Raw genomic sequence first — 22,521 nt, 5'->3', positions numbered from 1 at the left:
AACTCAACCCCTCTTCCAACCTCCTCTCACCAGTTAATGCTATTGACGAGCGTGACAATTTGGCATCCTACTTTTCAGTCTAGAGCTATGCCACACAATATGGTAGCAATTAACTATATGTGACTTTTTTAAAAAAATTAATCCTCACCCAGGATATTTTTCCATCAATTTTTAGGAAGAGTAGAAGAGAAAGAGAAAGACAGAGAGAAACATCGATGTGTGAGAAATACATCGATTGGTTGCCTTCTGCACAAGCCCTGACCAGGGTCTGGGCTGGGGAGGAGCCTGCAACCAAGGTACATGCCCTTGAGCAGAATCGAACCCAGGACCCTTTGATCCGCAGGCCGAACCTCTATCCACTGAGCCAAACCAGCTAGAGCCCTATATGGCTATCCTATATAATAAAGATGTAATATGCAAATGATGGTTACGCCTTGAAGCGTAATGACAGACCACATAGTGACCGGAACATGGATCAGCAGGAGGGTGGGGCAGCGAGCTATGAGGGAGGGCCGGGGGAGTGGGGGGAGCTACAAGAGGGCGGGGCAGCGGGCGAAGAGCTACTGGAGGGCAGCAGCAAGCTACCGGCAAGCTACCAGCAAGCTACTGGCGCACAGATTCGTGCACAGGGCTACTAGTTTAATATAAATAAAATTAAAAAGTCAGCTTCTGCCCAGCTGGTGTGGCTCAGTGGTTGAGCGTCGACCTATGAACCAGGTCAGGGCACACACCTGGATTGTGGGCTCAATCCCCAGTAGGGCACTCAGGAGGCAGCCGATCAATGATTCTCTCTCATCATTGATGTTTCTATCCCTCTCTCCCTCTCCTTTCCTCTCTGAAATCAATACAAATATATATATATATATATATATATATATATATATATATATATATTTTTTTTTTTTTTTTTAAATTTAGCTTCTTAGTTACACTAGCCACATTTCAGGTGCTCAATAGATACATGTGGCTACTATCTTGGACAGCACAGATACAGAATATTTCCACCATCACAGAACGTTCTCTTGGACAACACTGGAGAGGCATGGCAGGAGAAAATATGCTAAAGATGCTAGACTAGCCAACTCCAGTTTCAGAGCTCCACTGCTAAATTGAGCTACTTTCTGATCCTACTACCTACAGAAGACCAGTCATCTCCTAAACACAATATGGAAAAATTCCACAAAGATTTATCTTTTTCATGGAAGAGTTAAGGAAATGCAGGTTACCATTATTAGGCCTGAGCTATACTCTCATTACTCAGCTGTAAAGAAAAATGCTCCCACACATCCATTTAATCCGCGACCCCCTGCTGACTAATCTTCACTAAGGAACCATGCCCAGTCTTTCTGGACTTTGCACAGTATGTTGAAAACCAGGATGCAAACATTAATCTACCTGAAGAATAAGAGTTGCCAGTAAGTTGACCTAGATTCGTCCTGCCATCCTGAAAGTGCTCCCTGTGCTACACTAAGATTTGTTTTTGTTCTCTGGTGGAGGTTGTTAAAGAAACACAATCCCAGAAAAACAGCTTCTCACCATCCTCCCTCCATGCTTCTGCCTGCCAAAGCTGTCATTCATTACATAAAATACAAGGACAGTTGTGAAGTTTATTAATTTGTGCTTTATTCAACATCACAACCTCAAGCATTTTAAAAACATTTTAAGGAACATGGACACTCCACAGTTCCCTATAGCATGGCGAAGGCAGGATCGGGTGTACTGGTACACTACAAGGAGAACTGGAGTTCCAGTCCAAAAATCTGAATCTGGTTCCAGTGTTGCCACATCCTAGCTGTGTGACTGGCTGTTACCTAAGTCTAACTTCATTGTTACACAACCTCCTCCCTAGAATTCATTCACTTCCAAGAAAATTCATTCCTCTCCCCACTTTCTGACTCTTTGGCAACTTAACGAACTTCCATCCCACATCAGCAGGCCTATCTCCCCTCTACTACTCCCTCCTCTTTCAGCAACATTAATCTCCAGTCCTCTGACTAGTCCTTCCTGGTGTTCATCACACAGTTCCTTATCTTGCCTCCTAAAAACACACCTTCCTTAACATTCTACCTCTATGCATCACCCCTTCGGGACCTCTCATACACTCATCTCCAGCACTTAATACAATGTTTGGCACGCTTTGGGCATTTCAACACATTTATATCAAATAAATAACTGGATCAATGCATAATATAGAACTTCCACTATTAACTCTTTACAGATGACTTCCAAATCTCATCTCCAGCTCTGCTCCCAACTTCTCTCCTAAATTCCAGCACCACATTTCAAACTACCTTCTAAACATTTCCACCATGTTCTAATGGCAGCTCAAGTTTACTATATTCAAAACCAAGCTTATTGTCTTCCCTTATAAAAGCTACCATATATTTGTATTTCTGTTCATTTGAATAGCCATTCTCCAAAGCCACTCAAGTTCAAATTCAAAGCACAGCTTCATTTACAGTCTTTATTTTTTTCTTAATCCTCATTCTCTAGTTAGCCACCAAATCCAATCAATTCTACCTCTATTCTTCCTCCTCCATCCTAGTTACTTGAATTATTACACCGTTAACCAATTTCTCATTTCTATCTGATCACAAACCATTGCCAAATCACATTCCTACAGCACCAATCCAATGTTTCTTCATTGTTCAAAATCCCCATGATCTCCTAAACTAAATCTAAACTTGGCATTCAGCCCTAACCAGTTTGGTTCAGTGGATAGAGCATCGGCCTGCGGACTGAAAGGTCCCGGGTTTGATTCCAGTCAAGGGCACATGCCTGAGTTGTGGGCTCGATCCCCAGTAGGGGACGTGCAGGAGGCAGCCGATCAATGATTCTCTCTCATCACTGATGTTACTCTCCCTCTCTCTCCCTCCCCCTTCTTCTCTGAAATCAATAAAAATATATTAAAAAAGAAAAAAAACAAACTTGGCATTCAAAGGTTTTCCACAATCTTGACCCCAGCTATCTTTTGCTAATCTCATCTCTCATTAGCCATTTTAGCTTTCCTTCTTCCTCAGCCTGGAATGTCCTTTCTTCCCATCTTTCTGGATGGAAATCTTGCCCACGTTTGCAAGACTTCGTTTAAATGAAAAGCCTTGTAGACACTCCAACTCCATGTCAGCTCCCTTCTTTCTATCCTTCTGATAGAAAGACGGGAGATGACAGTGATCTGAAATCCCAGCTCCGAATCCAGTTCTCTGTTGAGGCTACAGTCACATTCCTCATTACTGCCTGTGGCTTTGGCCTCAGCCCTGATATGCTCTAGTAAACTGTCATTCATTCTCTCTAGCTTTGTTGTTTTCAACCTGAAAGGACTCATTCTGTTTAGGCCCTTGGTTTTCAAACCTTTTTCAAGAGTTGAAATTTTTTCAAAGGGGATGCTTTGGAGATCCAATATATAAATGTAGATATCCTCTTGTTGAAATGGTAGAGCTTTGAGAACTAGAACCAGATAAATGTTATAAAATGAATTTTACTCTTATCAGTTATTCCATAAGTAGATTATATATTCATCTTTTTGTGTAAGTCTGTCTTTTTCTTGCTCCTTTATTTCATGAAAGGTCCAGGTCAAAATCTTCAAGGTGATGACCTTATCTTAAAAAATCCTAATACCTTAAAAATATTCTATTAAAGCATAACGCTGTATGCATTCACTTTATGAAACAAGAATAAAGAGATAAATCATAGGTAAATGAAAATAAAAATGGGAGATATTTTTGGTTAAAAAAGGAAAAAAGTTCCATTACTATTTTAGGCCTGACTCATGCTATTGCATGGATGGAATATAATACTTGATGAATAACGTTTTACAAGGAAAAGAAAACTGAATGGGGTTGTTATTTAAAGAATCAACTAGTTTTCATGCAAATGACCAAAATAATGAAATAAGCAGGACCTAGAGCAATTGTTTTTAAGTAGGATTCTTGAAACATTACTCACCTAATTCTAGAAGAAATTAACTAGCCTCTTCTCTCTCTTAGGGAATAGCTATCATATACTATATATTAATAAACGGACAAAATTTGTGTTTGAAAGAAACAATTTTTCTTAAATATCACTATCAAACCATTCATGTACTTGACAGTAGGCCATGCTAACAGAGATATATTCATGGTGGAAAGGAAGGGTTTAATGCCTCTACCTTGAAGGATTTCTTAAGAAGTCAAACCCCCCCTAAAAATATCTACCAACAAAGGGGAAATGGAGATATGGAGATATGTCATTCAGCTCAAAACCTCAACTAATTGCAATAATTCATACATGATGCCTAAGAATTTCAAGCTGTGTAACCTAAGACAATACAGAGCTCTACAGCTACAAGGGAAGCTTCGATAAAATGCTAGGATTCCCCTTAACTCAGAGCATTTTAAGCACCAAACACAGTCTAGGCTGGATGCATGCCTTAGGCAGAGAAAGTAATTCTAAATGGATGGATGGGAATGGGAAGGGAACACCTTAGAAATAAGCCATGAAATAAGTTCTGATGGGTCCTCTGGCCCCTCCCAGTTCTGACAGGGAGTTAAAGTTATTAAGCAGACATCACTTAGGACAGTGAGAAAAAGGCTGGCTCTCCCCAACCCCCTCAAAAAACGCCTTTACAAGGCCACAGATATATCAGTGTCACTAATGCATTTTTAAAATATCACAGCAATACACTTTGGTTAGAGTGGCTTCCACCTCTATGTCATAGGAAAAAACAAACTCCAAACTTCTCCTAAATTAAAAGGTAATGTTAGCAAACTCTCTCCCTCTGCCTGCATATAAAATTCCTCCCCTCTTCCATGAACAACCAGCAGGAAATCTTTCTGTTTAAAACTAGATTGGTAGTAGGCAATTAACTTTACAAGCTTAATTTTGCCACAGTTTTATTTAGCACCAACTACAGCCACACAAATAGCGCAAGCATCTCCGTAAAACAGACTGCCTTACCCATCTCATGTTTTTAAAACACAGCATCAAGCCATTTCTCATGTCTGATCCAACTACTGTGATCTGTTTTCTGATCCTGTAGCCACTGACTCCACATATATCTTTATTACTGTATGGGAAAACGGTCACCCTGAGTTGTAAATCTCCATGTTCACCATGCCTCTCCTGAGAATATCTCTCAGTTTTAAGAAAAGACACAAGAAAACTGAGCGGAAGAGGGGCAGATGGCCCCTGAGGTAAGTTTCTTGGTTTGTCGCTTCAACTCTGAAGTGCCAGTATGGCCTTAGCAATGACTTAAAGTCCAGCCACCCCAGGGATGTGGAGTGATTAAATAAATAGAAAGAGGTTTTCTTATCTGGGCTGGTGGGCTAATATCTCTCCAACGAATGCCCAACAACCAAGTATGAACAAACACACTAAAAGTCAGTCCTCCAGACTATGAAAAACTCAAGCATTCCGATAGTTCTTCATCCATAATGAGAGAATAAACAACTTCCACCAAGAGGTACAGTTCTAAAAGCTGAAAATAAGACAACCACTAAGTTAAATTTATAAACACAAAGGCCCAGTACAAATTCTATACCCCAACTACCAGGATTCAGAACAAATAAGAAAGGAGAGACTATATACATATTGAAATCAGATTGTGCAATAGGAAAATGTGAGTGAAAAAACAACCTTGAGGGATTCATTTTTATACTAGTCTTCATTATGTCCTCTGCTCACATTTATTTTGAAAGGGCCAGAAACGATTTAATGGTGATAGATACCTAATTTCCATTTCATTCATTGTTTCAACAAACATTTATTGAGCACATATTATGTAGGGCATTATGCTCTGTTAAGAGAACAAAGATGAACAATAGCCCTTCCTATAGAAAGGTGAGGATACATAGACACATGTCAATATGTATGTAGAAGGTGTCAAATGTCATGGAATGGCTAGAGAAATTGTAATGGAAGTTGAAAGGAAAACATTACATTCAGGCTGGCAATCAGATTAGATTTGAAAAACACTGGTCTTGGGTCTTTTGAATGCATAGGATTTAAACATGCTGACATGGAAGACCAGAGGGTGGGACATTTCTGTTGGTGAAAACAAGTTGGACAAATATGAAATGCACAGGTATATAGAAGGAACACGGGGCGATTCAGAGAAAGATGCTTGATGGGAAGGAAGAAGATAAGTCAGGAGGGGCACAAAGAAAAGGCATCTAACCAACCTGAAGAGTCATGAAAGTTTCTTTGCAAAATCTTGAGCTGGATCTCAAAGACATGTAGAAATCAGCAACATACATAAGGGTGTCTCAGGAGGAGCCGGTAACATATAAAAAGCAGAGAGCCTGTGAGATCATGGCTTACGTCGGACATGTTCTCTTTAGTAAAGAAGAGTGTGTAGCACCTAAAGAAAGTCCTAAAGCAAGAACACGGTATGTGCAGGTGGCAGGAGATGAGCTTGAGAGGAAGACAGGAGTCGGGTGAGGAAGGGCACTTCAGGCCATGATGAAACAGTGCAAGCATGGTCTTTAAGGTGCTGAGAAAACGTGCAAAGATTTTAAGCAAGAGAGTGACAATCTATTGTGCATTTTAGAAAGATCTGTCTAGAAGCAGTATTAAGGATGCATTACAAGGGATGAGACTAGAGGTAAACAGACCAATTAAGGGGCTGTTATATTAATTTAAATCTTTGGTCGTCTGTAAAATGAGAATAAGGGTCAACTAAAACAGTGGTGGTGAAATAGATGGTGAATGCAAGAGGTAGGCAGGACTTGGTAACTAACAGAGGGGTTAAGGATAGCAAAGGAAGAAAGCCTAAAATGTCTCCCAGATTTATTTAACTCATTGGGTCAATGGTGGTACCTTTCTACTCAAGAGTAAACACAGGATAGAGGGAGGTTTGGGGAGAAAAAATGTTAAGTTCCGTTGTAGACATCTTGAATTTTAGGAAAATATAGTTGTGTTTAAAACTATAGGTTTTGAAAATAGATCTGATTTTGCTACTTATTATTTGTGCCTTCTGGACAAGGGATCTATCATCCTCTCCGCTTCCTCATCTGGAATAAAGCAGGATAGGTCACTACTCATGGGGTGACAGTGGGAATTAAATACGATCATGAATGAAGACACTAAATAAGTGATAGTTGCTTTGTCAGTGATGTTATTTGAGGTAACTGTGGGACATCCAGATTGAAATGTCCAATAGACAGTTTTAGAACAGTCTGAGGTTTAGATGCAAAAGGCTGTGTAGAGGAACTAAGGACACCACAACTTAGAAAAGGGAGCAGAGTGGGACAGTGAGGCTTGAGAAATAGATATGGCACTTGAGTGGCAAGAGAAGAGTACAAGATAACTAGTGAGAAACAGAATAAGGCGACATTATTAAACATCAGAGACACACTGCACTGTATGCGAAGGAGCTATCCAGTCCCTACTTTCATATAAGTAATTTGGAGAATTAAAAGAAATATAAGGGCTTCTAAAGTAAAATAACGCCAAAGGGGGGCAAATCATTAAAATAACTGAGAACCCAGAGTTTGTCAAATAAGGAGACAGAATATAAGCAGATGTTAACACAGCTTGAGGAATGTGTGAAAAGAAAGAACAATACTATCTATTATTTTTTTTAAAAGGACAAATAGAAAGGATACATGAGAAAGGAATGGAATTGGCTACTATATAGTAAGATAGATGGGAATGGCCAGAAGGTAAGGGAGGAAGTGAGAATTCTTTTTATAGCTTTGATTGTTGAGCCTTGTTACTTGTGATCTTGTGAACACAGTACTCTGCCTAGTCTCCGTGGGATCTCATTTAAAGGCAAAAAAAGCGTGAGCTATACTTGGTAGATTCATTGTCTACAGTGGTCTTAGTGGAGGAATTCCAAAACTATTTTGTATTAACTATGAGACATCAAATATATCCTAGTTCTGCCCACTGAAACAAAGATAAGTCCATAGCAATGAGCACTACTCTGATATTTAAATACGAAAAGAAACCAGGACATCTGGGAGAAATAGCTGATTCCAGGTCTGGGGTAGAGAAAATACAATGTGAGCTTAGATATCTTGTGACATAAAATAAGAAAGTTCTTAAAAATTAACAGAGATATATCAAAAGGAATCGGAGCCAGACTAAAGGGGTTCCCACTGGCCAAATTTGATGATAATGAAATATAATCACACTGAATTTTTAAAATCTGAGTCCACTGTGATTTTTATCAAAGGAGAGGCGGCAAGGCAAGCTCTTCTTCAGGCAAGCCTGCCTCTGGCCAAGGCCGGGGAATGACAGAATTAGACAAACCACAATTTAGTAACTACCGTTACATATATTTTTAATCCTCACCCAAGAATATGTTTTTATACTGATTTGAGAGGGAAAGGAAGTGGGGGAGAGAGAGAGAAACATCGACTGGTTGCCTCCCACACGCATCCCGAACAGGGTTGGAACGCGTAACCTAGGTATGAGTCCTGACTGGGAATTGAACCGCCAGTCTTTGGGTGTATGGGATGACACCCAGCCAGGGACTACTGGTATATTTGATTCAGACAAGATTTATCAATGATGCTAAAAATGCTAGATGAAATGTTATTAGAAAACAGGATCTTCAGCTCAAAATAGCCCACAAATTATTTATTAATCATAAAGGGACATTAATAGACAAATCAATAAATCCACGGAAATGAAGTAACTAATTTTTTATCATTAACCAAGGGATCAAGCTTACCATCACCAATAATATGACAAAAACTGATATTACATCCCTTTGATGTGATTCTGTAAGAAGGTGGCGAAGTGGCAACATGAGCATGCAGCATTCTTGCCTAGGTCTGCTGTCTGAATGGAGCTGTGAGAAAATGATCCAACAATCTGTAGAACTGTGGGACGTTCTATAAAACAGCAGGTCTGGACGCATCCAAATGTCAACGCCATGAAAGACAGCCCCCTTTACAAAGCCTCAAAAGAAAAGGTACAGGGAGGGAACGGTACTAGGTAAAGGAAGACAGGAAAACCAAATCCAGTGTGTGATCTCTGACGAAGCCTAGATCAGGAAGGATGTGGAAATATATAAAGGGTATTACTGGGACAACTAGAGAAGTTTGGATATGGGCTAGATATTAGGCATTATTAAACCAATGTTGAGTTTCTTGAACACAATAATGGTACTGAGGTCGCACAGGTAAATGTCCTTATTCTCAGGAGTTAGGAGCTGAAGTCAGCCAGGGGGTAGTGTCACTGCCTTCAACTTACTTTCACCTGGTTCAGTGAAAAAAGAAAGTTTGTCCACATTATTCAGAGAGCTAGAGAGAAAGCAAATGGGCAACTTGTAACTGTCCATGAACCCGGGGAAGTACACGCAGTCATTGTACTTTTCTTTCATCCTTCCTGTGGTTTTGAAAGTTTTCAAAATAAAAGTTGAAAAAAAAATTGACTGTAAACTTCTGGAAGACAGACATCAACCCACCCAACTATGGATGCACCCAGCATAATGCCTGGTGTAAAAGCAGGTGCTCCACTTAAAAGTCACTTTTAAATTCTCATTTTTCCACCAGGTGCCTTACCAAATTACTTTTTATTTTTTAATAAAGTATTTTAAAAAATACATTTTTATTGATTTTTAGAGAGAGAGGAAGGAAGAGGGATAGAGAGAAACATTGATGAGAGAGAAACATCATCCATCTGCTGCTGCCTGCACACCTCCTACTGGGGATCGAGGCCACAACCCAGGCATGTGCCCTGACAAGTATCTAGCAGTGACCTCTTGGTTCCTGGGTTGACACTCAACCACTGAGTCACACCAGCCGGGCCAAATTCTTCATTTAAATATAGTGTTTTAAAATACAGGAGGTTAGGTAAAATAATATAGTCCTCTCTGTGTTAATAAGGTCCAGAAATTTGAGATTATAATCACTGTCAGTACTAGATGATTCCATTTACTTACAAAAAAATTTTTAAACTCCAGGTTATTCTTCAGTTTCACCTTAGAGACAGTATATGCTGAATTAATCCTATCAGTGTGGTATTTATGTTTCAGTATTCCCAAACATGTGAGATTTACAAATGTGATCAGCAGTAGTCTGAGGCATAAAACCCACATCACTAAATAGTGGCGGTTTTAATAAAAGCCATACATACATATAAAACTCCCTTTTCACGTATGTTCATATATATGATCTTATTTTCTTTTTAGCCCCCTGTAAGGCAGCTTGTTTCTGCTCTTTCTAACTCACCGGGCTTCGTCACTCGGAAACCTACTCCGGGTGTTCCGCTGGCCAGCTAGGCCGGAGACGGAGAGCTTTGCTTCAGAAAAGGGAAACAGTCAACAACCAACATTCACGATCAACAACCAACATTCACGTGATGACTAGCCAACTAAAAGAAAGGAAACAAGGTCTCTGCTCCAGGCGTGCTCACTGGACACGCACAGGGAAAAGTGAAGCTCGAAGTCATTTAAGCTAATCTTTATGTGAACCTTTTAAGAGCTAAAACCATTCGAGCAGAAATTTAGTACTAGATTACCTTGTTTTTCTCCCTGTCTGTGAAGTTTTACGGGGTGGGTAAGGGGTTCCCCAAGAGGGATGAAGCAATGTTCCTCGCCTGCTCAGATGAGACATTCAGGCTGATGACTACTATAGTAAGTCTGGGCGGCTCGCTGACCACAGGCACATTCGGCAAAGAGCCAAATACACACCTTTTTCCCAAGACTGTCCCCAAAGACTCCAGGATCACCAAGTTTTCCTATCACTGAAGTATCATGCTCTTTAACCTTCTACTAGCAAAAACTGAACCAGGCAGAGGAAGGATCCAAACAAGGAAAAAGTAAGGGGTGAACTGTGGCACATACTATTATCAAGTAAAGGCTGTGAACAGATCCTTAAGACAACAGGTTTAGCAATGAGAGCCAGTGACAATTCAGCCCCGATGTCATCAGCTAAAGTGCGATGCTGGAGATGACTGTGTAGCTAGGCAGCTCTGCTCCCGAGGTCCACGCCATTTCAAACACTGGCTAGCAAAGGCCTGAGCTTTAGCGCACTTCCCTCCAGCCCCCCAGGGAGGTACTTCTTGGTAACTAGACAGACCACACATGAGCACCAACCACTCTTCTAAAACGGCTCATATTTTGGGCCATCTGCAGGGGCGTGGTTTCATTTACAGCACAGCAGCAACTCCAGATGAAGCCCCCTTGACCGTGACCCTGACCCTTCTGAGCCCTTCCTATCCTAAAGGCTTGCCTTTGTGTCTGAAGGTCTTACTTTGCCAGCCTATAATTTGCCCTCATTCAAACACATACCACCAAACAGGTGTGACACACTTTCCGCATTCTAACCTTTAAATTTTTTCAGTAAAATAATGGCCATAATATCTACACACTTCAGCTTACTGTAAAAAAATATATAAAAATATATACCTGTAAAGCAGAAAAAGGATGTGTTAGTTAAACTGAAAGATGCAAAGGGAATATGTTTATTCTCAAGGTAGGCGAGGAGAATCAGGCGTCCTACATCTATAAACCAAAGCAGCTAAGGAAAACAGATAAGAAAGCAGTTTTATGCAAAGGCAACAGCTGAAGACTGATCAGTGGAACCACTTTCTTCCTCTGGTTCACTGGAGAATCACAGTCTTTCAATCCCATCAGAATTGGGCTAAAAAGTAATAAAAAATTAGCACAATTAGAGAGGGAGTGAGACAGCAATTGAGGAAGGAACAGCCTAAAGACAAAACAGTGTGGATGTTGAGCTGATACAAGAAGCAAGCATGTGAGATGGGGTTTTCTGAAAGGAATGGAGCATGATCCTGTCCAGAGAAGAACTAACATCGTGGTAGGTGGACATATTCTGACAGAGTGGTCAGGGGACCTGGCTAGGAAGCTTATGCTAGTACAACATGATCTGCAGAGGCAGGACATTGGGGCTTCCAGAGAATGCTGTGGAGAAACAATCAGCCCATTTTATTTCAGCCAAGAGTGGAAGTTAAGGAGGGAGAAGACTCCAAATTTAGGGGCCTTAGAGACCAGGGTGACAATGATGTCATATGCAATGACAGAAAAAGATGCAAGTTCCATTTTTGACATGTTAACTTTTAGGTTAATCCTAGCCAAGTGGAGAGAGGGTGCAGACAATGGGAGATGTGATTGGGGCAGGTGAGCTCTTGGTGTTTGGGCAGATTCCTCCCTGCCCCCTCCAGGGACCTCCTAACTTAATTCCAACCTGGCATTACAGTCACTGCTGGATGCTGAAGAGGATCAGAGCGCCTACCTTACCAAGGAAGACTGCCAAGAGCGAGATACTTATTCTAGGCATTTTTAAAGGTCCATATCATTGGAGTATCAACTTCAAACACTGAGTAGCATTTATATATATATCAGAGCACTTTCAATCAAGCCTATTTAACATTTCTGAAATATCTAAATCAAAATGTTGGGTCAAATGACTATTCCAGTAAAACATCTACTAAGAGAAAAAATTCTCCCCGGCCCACAACTCTCTTAAGAGATTCAAGACACCTGTCACATAACATCTCCTCAGGGCCAGCTATCTCTCCACCTGACCGCGGGTTCCTCTTTTGAGGAGGAAAGGCCACACATAGCCTTTGCTGTGCATGTACATAGACCCCTCCATTGCCTTTTCTTCTCACCCTAGTTCAAGGCCAAGTGCACCACGCTTTTGAGACCAGCACTGGAAGGTCTTCAAAGAGAAACTGCCCATTAACCACAACAGCAGCTGCTGGCTCGAGCCTGCAATTTAAATCTCTGAAAAAGAAACTGTGGCTTCTGAAATTTAAACAAGGAGGTGCTACTTGTAATTACAAACATTCCAGTGGGTTCCTTCCTTCATTGCTGGTTTCCAAACAAAGGCTGTTTATTCGAATTTAGTGGTGCTCCCCCTTCCCAAACCTTGAATGTAGGCATTCTTTTGTGCTTTTCACCTGGCCGGGCAGCTCAGACCCCTCAAAACCATCTCATGTGTAATTGCTTGTTTGGCTGGAAACCAAAAAACCAAATGCTTCTGATTTATAGTCCACATTAAATACATTTGAGAAAGAACCTCTTAACACACACACACACACACACACACACACACACACGCACACGCACGCACACGTGAGCGCGCACAGTCTCACATTTCATGAACTTTGGAAAATGGAACAACCTATTTAAAAAAAAAAAAACACAAAGAAGTTCAGAGATTAATACTGAAGCATTTCAACATTTCTAGTTAAAATTAAAAATTCATATTTTAAATCAATGGGACAAATGTCATATGCAATGACAGAAAAAGATGAAAGTTTACTGATCAGTAAAAATAGTCATCTTTTCTCCCTACCTGGTGCCCCTATCCTACAAAAATTCCATCCGAATACTCACAGCTTGTTGTATGGGTTTCCTGCAGTGCAGAAGAATTTTGCGACCACTTCAGTTACAGAATACAGGGAGAAAGCAGCACTAAGCCAGTCAGAAACGGGAAAAGGATTTTTTTTCTGTTAAGCCTTATATTCAAAAAACGCAAAGGCATTTATATACCATGGAGGCATTTTAAGATAAACATACAAATGAAGCTATGTATCCCCCAGCCACCCTAACAGAAGTCCTCTGGTGGAGGTATTCATTATGAGAACTGGAATGCAATCTCGCACGGTGCTTCTCAAAGCACACCACAGTGGCTGGATTAGCAACAATTACTGCATATTTACACAACCATATTTACACAACAATAACACTCATCTTACCCAATCTAAACAAAACCTTGCTCAAAATAAACCAAACCACGCAAAAAGGTCTCCTCAGTACAGGCAGTAATCTAACTCTGGCTTCTTGGTTTCTGCCTCAGCTTTACCCACAAGCAAGGGGAGGGCAAAAACTGTAGGCCAGCTGGGAAGATGTACATTAAACTAACGGTACTGTGATTAGGAGAGTGGGGGAAGGAAGACTGTATTGTATAGAGATTCGTTCTAAAGTAAATTATGGAAGAAATAATAGGATGTCCAGGATTTGTTTGAAACAATCTGGGAAGGGGAGGACAGGTACAGAGGACAGAGGATGGGTTGCTGTAGGTGGATAATCACTGAACTAGGTGATTTGCACACAGGGTTAATTATGGTCTTTCTGCTTTTGTATATATTTGAAATTTTTATAATGAAATGGAAAAGTAAAGAAAATATGATTAATGTAAAAAAGTCATCTTGCAAAAAAAATTTTTTTAAAAAAAGAAACAACTCATACTCAGCTTTTCCTCTGCTTAATAAAAAGGGGCGAGCACCTGGTAAGGAAACCAAGATGTGTTCTTGTTCATTAATGAAGGACCCTCCTTTTTTCCTTAGTTAGGGGGAAGGAGTTCTACTGTAAATATGAACCTTTGAAAAGGCAAGTCAAAAGCTTAAAAAACTAAAGCTGAGGATTCTGAAACCTGGTTTTCATGCAGTTGACTTATCACAGCAACACAACCCTGAGCTCTCCCCTGTGAAGGCGCTCTGGATGGCGTTCACGCTGTGGCTGCCAAATCAAGTCCAGAGGTTTCTGAATCATTTGTCAACACCAAAGACAACCTTACCAAGAACTGGGCCTTTCCTCCCAGAGGTCACTCCTCTGAGCCATGGGTTTATTACTTAAAACAGCAATAAATCTTGCTACCTTCAGAATACAAACCATTCCTGGCCAAGATACTGTCTCCCCGTGATCCACATCCCCCTCTGGGCATCCCTGCTGGGAGGTGGAAGAGAAGGTCCATTGGCTGGACATCAAGGGAACTGCTCCCTGTCCAGCGTGCAGAGGTAACTGGGCCTCAGTGCAATGGTAAGCAAGGCCCTGCCCTCTCTGGGCTGCAGCTGCCTCACTGTGAAGTAATGGGATTTCACCAGATGATTTCTAACAATGTCCTTCCCCTTTCAAAAATGCCAGGATTATAAAAATCTCAAATTCCCCAACAGGTGACATTAAGAAAACAAGCTTTGGTGCTGAAGTGAACATTTTCTATTAAATACTTTTAAAATGTGGATATGAATACTGTATTGGGTGAGTTTCTCCATGTGCATCTATGTACATATGTGTGTATATATACATATTTGTATGAGTACACACGTACACACACACACACACACACACACAGTAATTGATACCATTAGGTGCTTGTATGGAACTAATTGCTTCCAACTCAAAGCAGCAAATTTTCAATTCTGCAACAGATGTCGCTGTGTGATTTCTCCTTTCTGTGCTGGATTTTCAGTTTAAAAAGCCCAGCATAATGGTCAGTACTATTCTTCCCAAGAGGGAGATACAGCATTTGAATACTTTGGATTTATTTTTTATAAATTTCTTCATATGCTGGTAAATTTCTGTTCAAATCATAGCATCGATTAGTTTGGCCCAATTTAAGAAGGTCACTCAGGTAAAAATGGGCCTTTTATTAAACACACACACACACACACAACATTTTTAAAATGTAAATTCTAAATGACTGATTAGCACACACAGAAACCCAGGGAATAAGACAGTTTATATTCACAGCAATATTATCAATTTTTTTAAAGTCTGAAAATCATTAGAAACATAAGCCAAGGAATAAGAATTCACATATGTAGGCGGCCAAAATGTAGCGAGTGGGGGCAGAAGGCACTGCAAACTTCAAGAGCACCATCAAATTTTAGATTTTGGTTTTCACAGCATTTCTTTGAAAATAGTCAGACTAATATTATAATTGCAAGACATCTTTCTAATCGGACATTTCCTACCAGCCACCTTCTTGACACATGTCATAGAAAGGTGACATCTCTTTCCCTTCAACCAATATATCCTCCAATAACCATCAGCCTCAGCGGGTAGCTAGCATTTTCTTCTGTTGAAATTCAGAACTGGGAAGGATTTCAAAATCTCCCTGTTAGACCCAGGAAAGCTGTTACCTGTTGAGGTGTTAGAGGGTGTGGAGTGAGATGAATAGTTAGGGAGTTGCGGACCCATTCAGATAAGAATATGAAGTCAGGAAGTGAGAGAGGATGCGAAAGTGTCCTGCCTGTTGGCTTCTTCCAGGTCCCACTCCCCTTTACCGGGATGGCCATTGGAGAAAACGGGATAAAGCATGTACAACATCCATATGAATAAAGCTCTTGTTCCAGAGAACTGCCTCCTCTTTTATTCCCCCCTTTTTCCGTATTTGTTCATTTCAAAAGATTGCTCAATGGGTCTCTTGTTCCTCCAAAATGTCCCAGGCAAATAATGCAAGCTTGTCTCGTCACACAAGTCACTAAATGAAGCCTTGTGCGTCTCCAGTGACACACTGTAAATATAAAGTGGCATTAATGAGGGATATTTTATCAAAGCTATCTCAGACAAGTGCGAGTCCCTCCTGTGGCTATTCAATTTGATGCACCGAAAGGCAACAATAGCGGGCGGCACTTCTGCAAAGTCCCTATCCTGGTATTCAAGCCCCAACAGGCCACAAGAAGCAAAACTCAGCCTCTGGGCTTGCCAGCGCCACCACAAAGCCCCACCCAGCAGCCACCCTCTGGGATGCTGAAAAAGGTAAGAGGACTGGTCTGCTCAGGATAAGAAACAACATCATGCACCTAAAACCTAACAGGCATGATTTACACTGGAAAGAGCTCAGAAAACCCCATTTTAGCTGCATTTCATTAACATCCCAACACCACAGGAGGGCTGGGAGATTTTCTCCAAAGGAGGATGGATTCGGTTACAGGGGAAGACATAACCAGGAGCTACTGCACAATGGCCCTAGATTGCTATCCCAGCAAGGATGTAAATGAAATAAGGCCAATGAAGTTAGAAGACAGCTCCAACAGGTTTCTCTAATCCTGAGAGTGGGGCTGGAGGCCTCTGAGAAAGCTTAAACTAAGAGGACTAAGGGAGAAAAGTCCTGGTGGCCAACTGAAATCTTCTCTGGTAGGCGAGGACCAGGGGCTAGACCCCTTCTCAAACTGACCACACGCACACACAAAGGCATTTTTTAAAAGGATTTGAAAATCATCTACCTTCTCACTACAAATCAAACCCAATTACTTTCTAATTTGAACACAATCTGATAACCAAAATATAAACAGGGAGGTACACAAGAGCAAGAAGCTGCTTCCATGGTAACTGGCAACAGAATTTTCTTGTAGCTCTAACATGCACGGCTGAGTTCCAGACCGCTCCTTTCCAAGTCAGCACATATCCCTCGCTAGGAAGACAACTTCTTTCTTACCGCGAGATAGTGACAAATATAGTACTGTTGTTACTACTCGGTGTCTTCAATGAGCAGGCTTGACGGAGGGGTGTCATCTAATCCTGCTCTGCTGCCAAGCGGCATTGCTCGGCTCCCATTTTTTGTCAAAAGGCAATATTCCTGACCAGCGCTTTCCCCCTCCCCCTTTTTTGCAGCCAATACAAGTCTATTGTTGCCTCTATTATGCGCCAGTTACCCAGCCTTTACTCACGCTCACGTTTAACTGACACTGGCGCTTTTTACAATGCAGCAGCACGAAGAATCTCTTTCAGAAACATTTTATTGAACCCATCCAGTCAGAGACATTACCCGAAATGAAGTTGTAACCACACCGGCATCGGCTGAACCCAATTATCTCGTAACTCATAAATTAAGAATTCACAGGGGGAAAACACATAAACAACATCCGGAGAGACAGACCGTGGCATGGAAGAAAAAATCCTCAGCTCTGGAACTGAAGCTGCTTGCCAGATTCCCACCCTTATACGTCCCCAATATGTTCCCCGAACAGAGCTCCCTTGCAAGCCTGTGTTGGGGAGGAAACAACCAACCCGGCATCCCCCAAATCCAAAGCTAGCACCCCCAGTCATCCCCATTTCATTCAGCGTGTCTCCTGCGGTGTTTACGTAACTGTGTGTCCTCTAGCGTGTAAACAAAAGGCACAGCCCGAGCGGAGCGGCGCCCGGAGCGGCACGGAGGCTCCCGCGCTGCGCGGGCCCGGGCCCAGGGCTCTGCAGGTGGGGGCTGAGCTCTCGCTGTCCTCCGCCACTTGTTGCTCGTGGGTCCTGCAGCTCCGAAGCTGCAAGGAGGGGCTTTGCAGGCGCGGAGCCCTGCAGCATTCCCTCCAGCACCTCCCCCTCCCCGCAACCCCCCGCGGCCTCGCGCCTCGGTTCCCGGCACCCCGCGCCAAGCCCGCCGCAGGACGCCAGGGACGCGGGGAAGCTGCGCGACCGCTGAGCTCGGCGGTGGCGGGAACGGGAGGCCGGGTGCAGCACCGCCGGCCTCTTCGCTGGGGAAGAGCTCCCTTTTGTTAGCAAAAGCAAACACTGCCCTCTTCTTTTCCGTCCGCGCCAACGCGCCCGGCACTCCGGCAGCCACAGGGCAGCTCCAGCCGAGGGCTCAGCGTCTTCGGGGAAAACGCTGGGCGTGAAGAGCCGCCCCCGGGCAAATTCCCAAGACAGCTCTGCACACAGGGGGCGCCCGGAGGCCCAAAGGGTGCCCTTGTGGCGCAAAGGCCGCGAACGCTCCCTCCACCACCCCCGGGCTGCTCAAAGGACGGGCAACCTGAAATCTGGTGTCCCCGCTCGCGGCAGAGGATGTCGTTGGGCAGGCCGACTGCGGGCTCCCGGCTCCAACCCGCAGAGGTGGTGATAGCAAACGGCCCCTACGAGGCCGGACCCGGTAACTTTCCCTACCTGGAGCCTGGCCAAGGAGACCCGCAGCCGGGCAGAGGGGACTGAGGGGCCGCGGTCAGGCTGGAGGGAATACTAGGGGCGCGCGGTTCGAGGAACACGCAGAGCGCTGGGAGAGCAGAGCGATCAGACAAGTCTGGGGATGTCCTGTGGAGCAGTGAGGGGTCTCACTGGAGGCGGCTGCTAGTCATGGGAGGATTTGGGGATGGAGAATTGGGGAGTCCGCTGGAGAGGTGGTGGTGAATGGGTGGCCTGGGAGAGGCGAGGACTGCAAGTTATGGGGACAACAGCGAGTTTGGACGGTTGGTGGGGTGCCTATTATCCATCACCTTCCTCCAAATTCTCTAGCCCCCCTCCCAACCGGGCTCCCCATTCTCACTCCACTCCGCGCCAAGCCGTGGAGAGAAGATGTGGGTGCAGCCATCCCTAAGGACTCTAATTCACACCCAGCTGGACAAGGGAGAAGGGAATGACCGATACCCTCAGCCCCTTCCATCTTAGCCCTGAGTTTCCCCTCCACACTCTCAGCGCTTTGGATTTAGGAAGTGGGGGACGGTTGTCATGGGAACGTTTCCACCACCACCCCTTGGCTACGGCTACTGGGGTGCCTTAGGAGATTTAGGGGGCCGATTGGCCTGGTCCCACACCTACCTGTGGGGATCAATGCCGCGGCGGAGAGGAGCAACAGCAGAAGCCGGAGTCGGAGCCCGGGAGGCGCCGCCGCCGCCGCACACTGGGATCCGCTCGGCAGCACAGCACTCGCCATGTCGGGCACCTGCCTCAGACTGGCGGCGGCGGCTTCCTCCGGAGCCAGCGCGGACAACTAATGATATGCTAATGACATGCACTAAAGGCGGAGTCTGGACCGACCAATCACCGCGCTGAGAGCCCAACCCGGCTCTTCGAGGACTTCCCCATCCCCCACCCCGCCCCCTGGCGCTGGTGTTCGGCGACGCGCCCGCGCCACCTAGGGGCGGGACAAAGGGGAGGGGCGTATGCAAATATGTTTATGTTAAAATTCTTTTTCGCTTCCTTGGCATCTAGGAAAAAGTGTTCTCCCTGCGCCGGGTGTGTGGGGCGCCGGCTCCGGGGGGCGGTTCTAGCTTCCCGTACACCTTTATTAAGAATGCTTATAGCAAGCGCGATATCGAACAGATGACTAGAGCATCTCCGGAGGTTCCCTTGAGCGGTACACCGAGCACAGCGGCCTGGAAACCAGACGTTGCAAATTTCCGTCACTCACCTTGCTCTGAAGGAATAGATCTCTGGGAAACTGGGGGGTTCGGGAGTGGAGAGTGAGAGTGCAGGTCCCCGGATTGACAAAACAATCTGGGAGAGTGCATGCGTGCTATGCACGTCCTGCGAGCGAGCGGGAGAGCCTGCTCAGCAACCTAGCGGTAGACTGGGGCATAGTTGAGAGAAAGGAGCCAGTCCAAGTCTTTGTGATAGATTCTCGAGAAAGGTAGCTCGAGGAGGATCGACTCAGGCTCCCCAGCTTGCTGAAGGTCGCCGTCCTGGCTTTAATGTGTGTGTGTGTGTGTGTGTGTGTGTGTGTGTGTGTGTGTGTGTTTAATACATATGACCATATGTAATATATATTTATGATTACACACATTCAACAACAACAAAATTATTCTGACAAGGCTTCCGGGTGCAGTCCCGGAGGCGGGGAGTGATGGGCGTCCGTGTGAAGATAGGGTTTGCCATCTTCCTCCTTCAGAGTTCAAACCCACTCCTCCCTGCTCTACACCCCCAGGCCCTCCTCAGGCAGGTGGTCCAACAGGTGCTCTGAGCTTCCAAGGTCTCTGGGAGAGGCTCTCCTGGCTGGAGAGACTGGTTTCTCCCAACTGGACGCGCTCTGCCTCCTTCTTTGCTTTCTCTTGAACCAGGAAGCCCACTCTCCTGTTTGTTTGCTTCTTAATTACTTATTTTCTTCTCCTCTAGAAGATCATGTGCGCTCTGACCCTCTGTTGCTCAAGCATCAAATTGAAGGACGAGCCATATTAAGTGTAAAGGTTTATAATAATTTAAGTATTCATAGAATGCAGAACAATAAGATGTAGGAAATGCAATTTGCATAATAAATATCAATATCACAACAGCTAAAACAAACCATGACAAATTATCTGTGGCTAAATGACCAAGAGATTACTAAATGTGAATTGCTAAGTCTGAGCCATAGTCTAGTGGAGCTACACTAAATGACTTGGCCAGGCCCTCAGTCCTCATCATGTTAAAAATAAATAAATAATAAAATTACATATCAAAAAAAGGAAGTCCAGATCTGCACACCCAAAAAATGAGTTACACTTAAAACAGCCTCCTATTACCCATTATGCATAAACTAATTTCAAGACTTCCCTGTCTCCACAACCCTGGAATTTCTGCTCTTAATTACAGGCCACATGCATGAACTGCAGGCAGCCCTCCAGAAGTGGAAAAGCTCCCGCAGGAAACCATCACCACATGGAAACCATCACCACATGTCCAGTTTGCAACGTCCGACCTATTCTTATGTCTTTGAAAGTAAATATACCTGCATCAGACTAAAATGCAAAGCAGAGTCCGAACAAAATCAGGATAAACAATTGGAGGCCATATAAACAATTTGAGGTATGAATCATAAAGTAAGGTCCTATATGTCAGGAACAAGGGCATCCTTGCACATAATAATATTATTTGCTATTATTATTACTACTTTGGCATTTATTGAGTTCTTTTTTTAAAAAATATATTTTTATTGTTTCAGGGAGGAAGGGAGAGGGAGAGAGAGATGGAAATATCAATGATGAGAAAGAATCACCTCCTGCAGGCCCCTCCTGGGAATCTAGCCTGCAACCCAGGCATGTCCCCTTGACCAGAATTGAACCTGGGACCCTTCAGTCTGCAAGCCAATGCTCTAGCCACTGAGCCAAACCAGCTAGGGCTTATTGAGTTCTTAAGTATTTTTCTTGCATAATCTCACTTAATTTTTGGAACAATCCCCATGGTACATACTATTATTATCTCTCATTTTATATTTTTAAACATTGTTAGGAAAATTAAGTCATTGGCCCAAGGTCAAAGTTTCTAAAGTGCAGACAGAGCTTATGCAATTAACCACTATGCAATGTTGTGCCTCAATAAATATTTGTTAAGTGGATGAATACATTTCACATTATAATGCATGAATCAAAACCATATCTACATTTTTAACATAAGGTGAAAATATGCCAGCAGTTCAGAAACATTTTTTTTAAAATAACAGGATTTCATTTTACTCCCAAGGAAAAACATTCCTCATGAAGCTGAATCTCCACAAGAATCTAGTCAGGCCCCAGTCCTCCCACACTAAGAACACAGTATGGGACATTGGAAGAGGTGGAGTGGTTTCATATCCCTTCATTCTCTTGGCACATCCAATGAACACCTACTCAAATTTCCAGTTGGCAAAGAACAGCACGGGACATTTTTGTAGGAAATGCTAATGCTGTATGACTTACCTCGCCAGAGGAATGCAAATAGCTTTAGAAATTTCAACCAAAAGCGTGCCACCTGTGCCATAAGTTTAAGGAACTTTCACATCCAAATTCCCAGGCCATGGGACACCTTTATCACTGTGTCTCCATGGAAAGAACCAGAGCTGAACCTTTAGGATTAAGCTGTTGCTACCCTACCCACTAGCCACACTCCTCTCCCACCCCAGCTCTTTCACACTAGAGATATCGCCAAGTGAGTTAACATATGGAACATGTGAAGCACGTATCAGATTCCCGCAGCCGCTAAATGCAAGTTATGACTACTCTGGCTTTCTCAGAGTAAAGCTCGTCATTTTCTGCTTTGTGGACTGGAACTCCTGGCCAACTCCAAGTTCCAACATTTTCCCCCTTGCTGCATGGATTGAACCAATTTTGAAAACCAGATGGTGTTTTCGCCATTTATAACTGATAATCAATTGTTTTGTGAATTTAATTTTTCAAGAAAGAACTGAA

General features: G+C 43.4%; 1 protein-coding gene across 7 annotated transcripts in view; it reads right to left on the bottom strand.

The window, feature by feature from the left end:
• Positions 1 to 19,331, bottom strand: part of CADM1 (cell adhesion molecule 1) — a 362,193-nt gene extending 342,862 nt beyond the window's left edge. For all 7 annotated transcript variants that reach the window (XM_080640403.1, XM_080640404.1, XM_080640400.1 and 4 more), the window contains exon 1: positions 19,202 to 19,331. In XM_080640403.1, the coding sequence (XP_080496529.1) occupies positions 19,202 to 19,316 (115 nt within the window). In that variant the 5' untranslated portion in view covers positions 19,317 to 19,331. The remainder of the gene's footprint in view (positions 1 to 19,201) is intronic.
• Between the last annotated feature and the right edge of the window lie 3,190 nt (positions 19,332 to 22,521).

The sequence above is a fragment of the Plecotus auritus genome (assembly GCF_963455305.1).
Source record: "Plecotus auritus genome assembly, chromosome: 9".
Classification (NCBI taxonomy): Eukaryota; Metazoa; Chordata; class Mammalia; order Chiroptera; family Vespertilionidae; genus Plecotus; species Plecotus auritus.
This window is presented reverse-complemented; position numbering and strand designations above follow the sequence as displayed.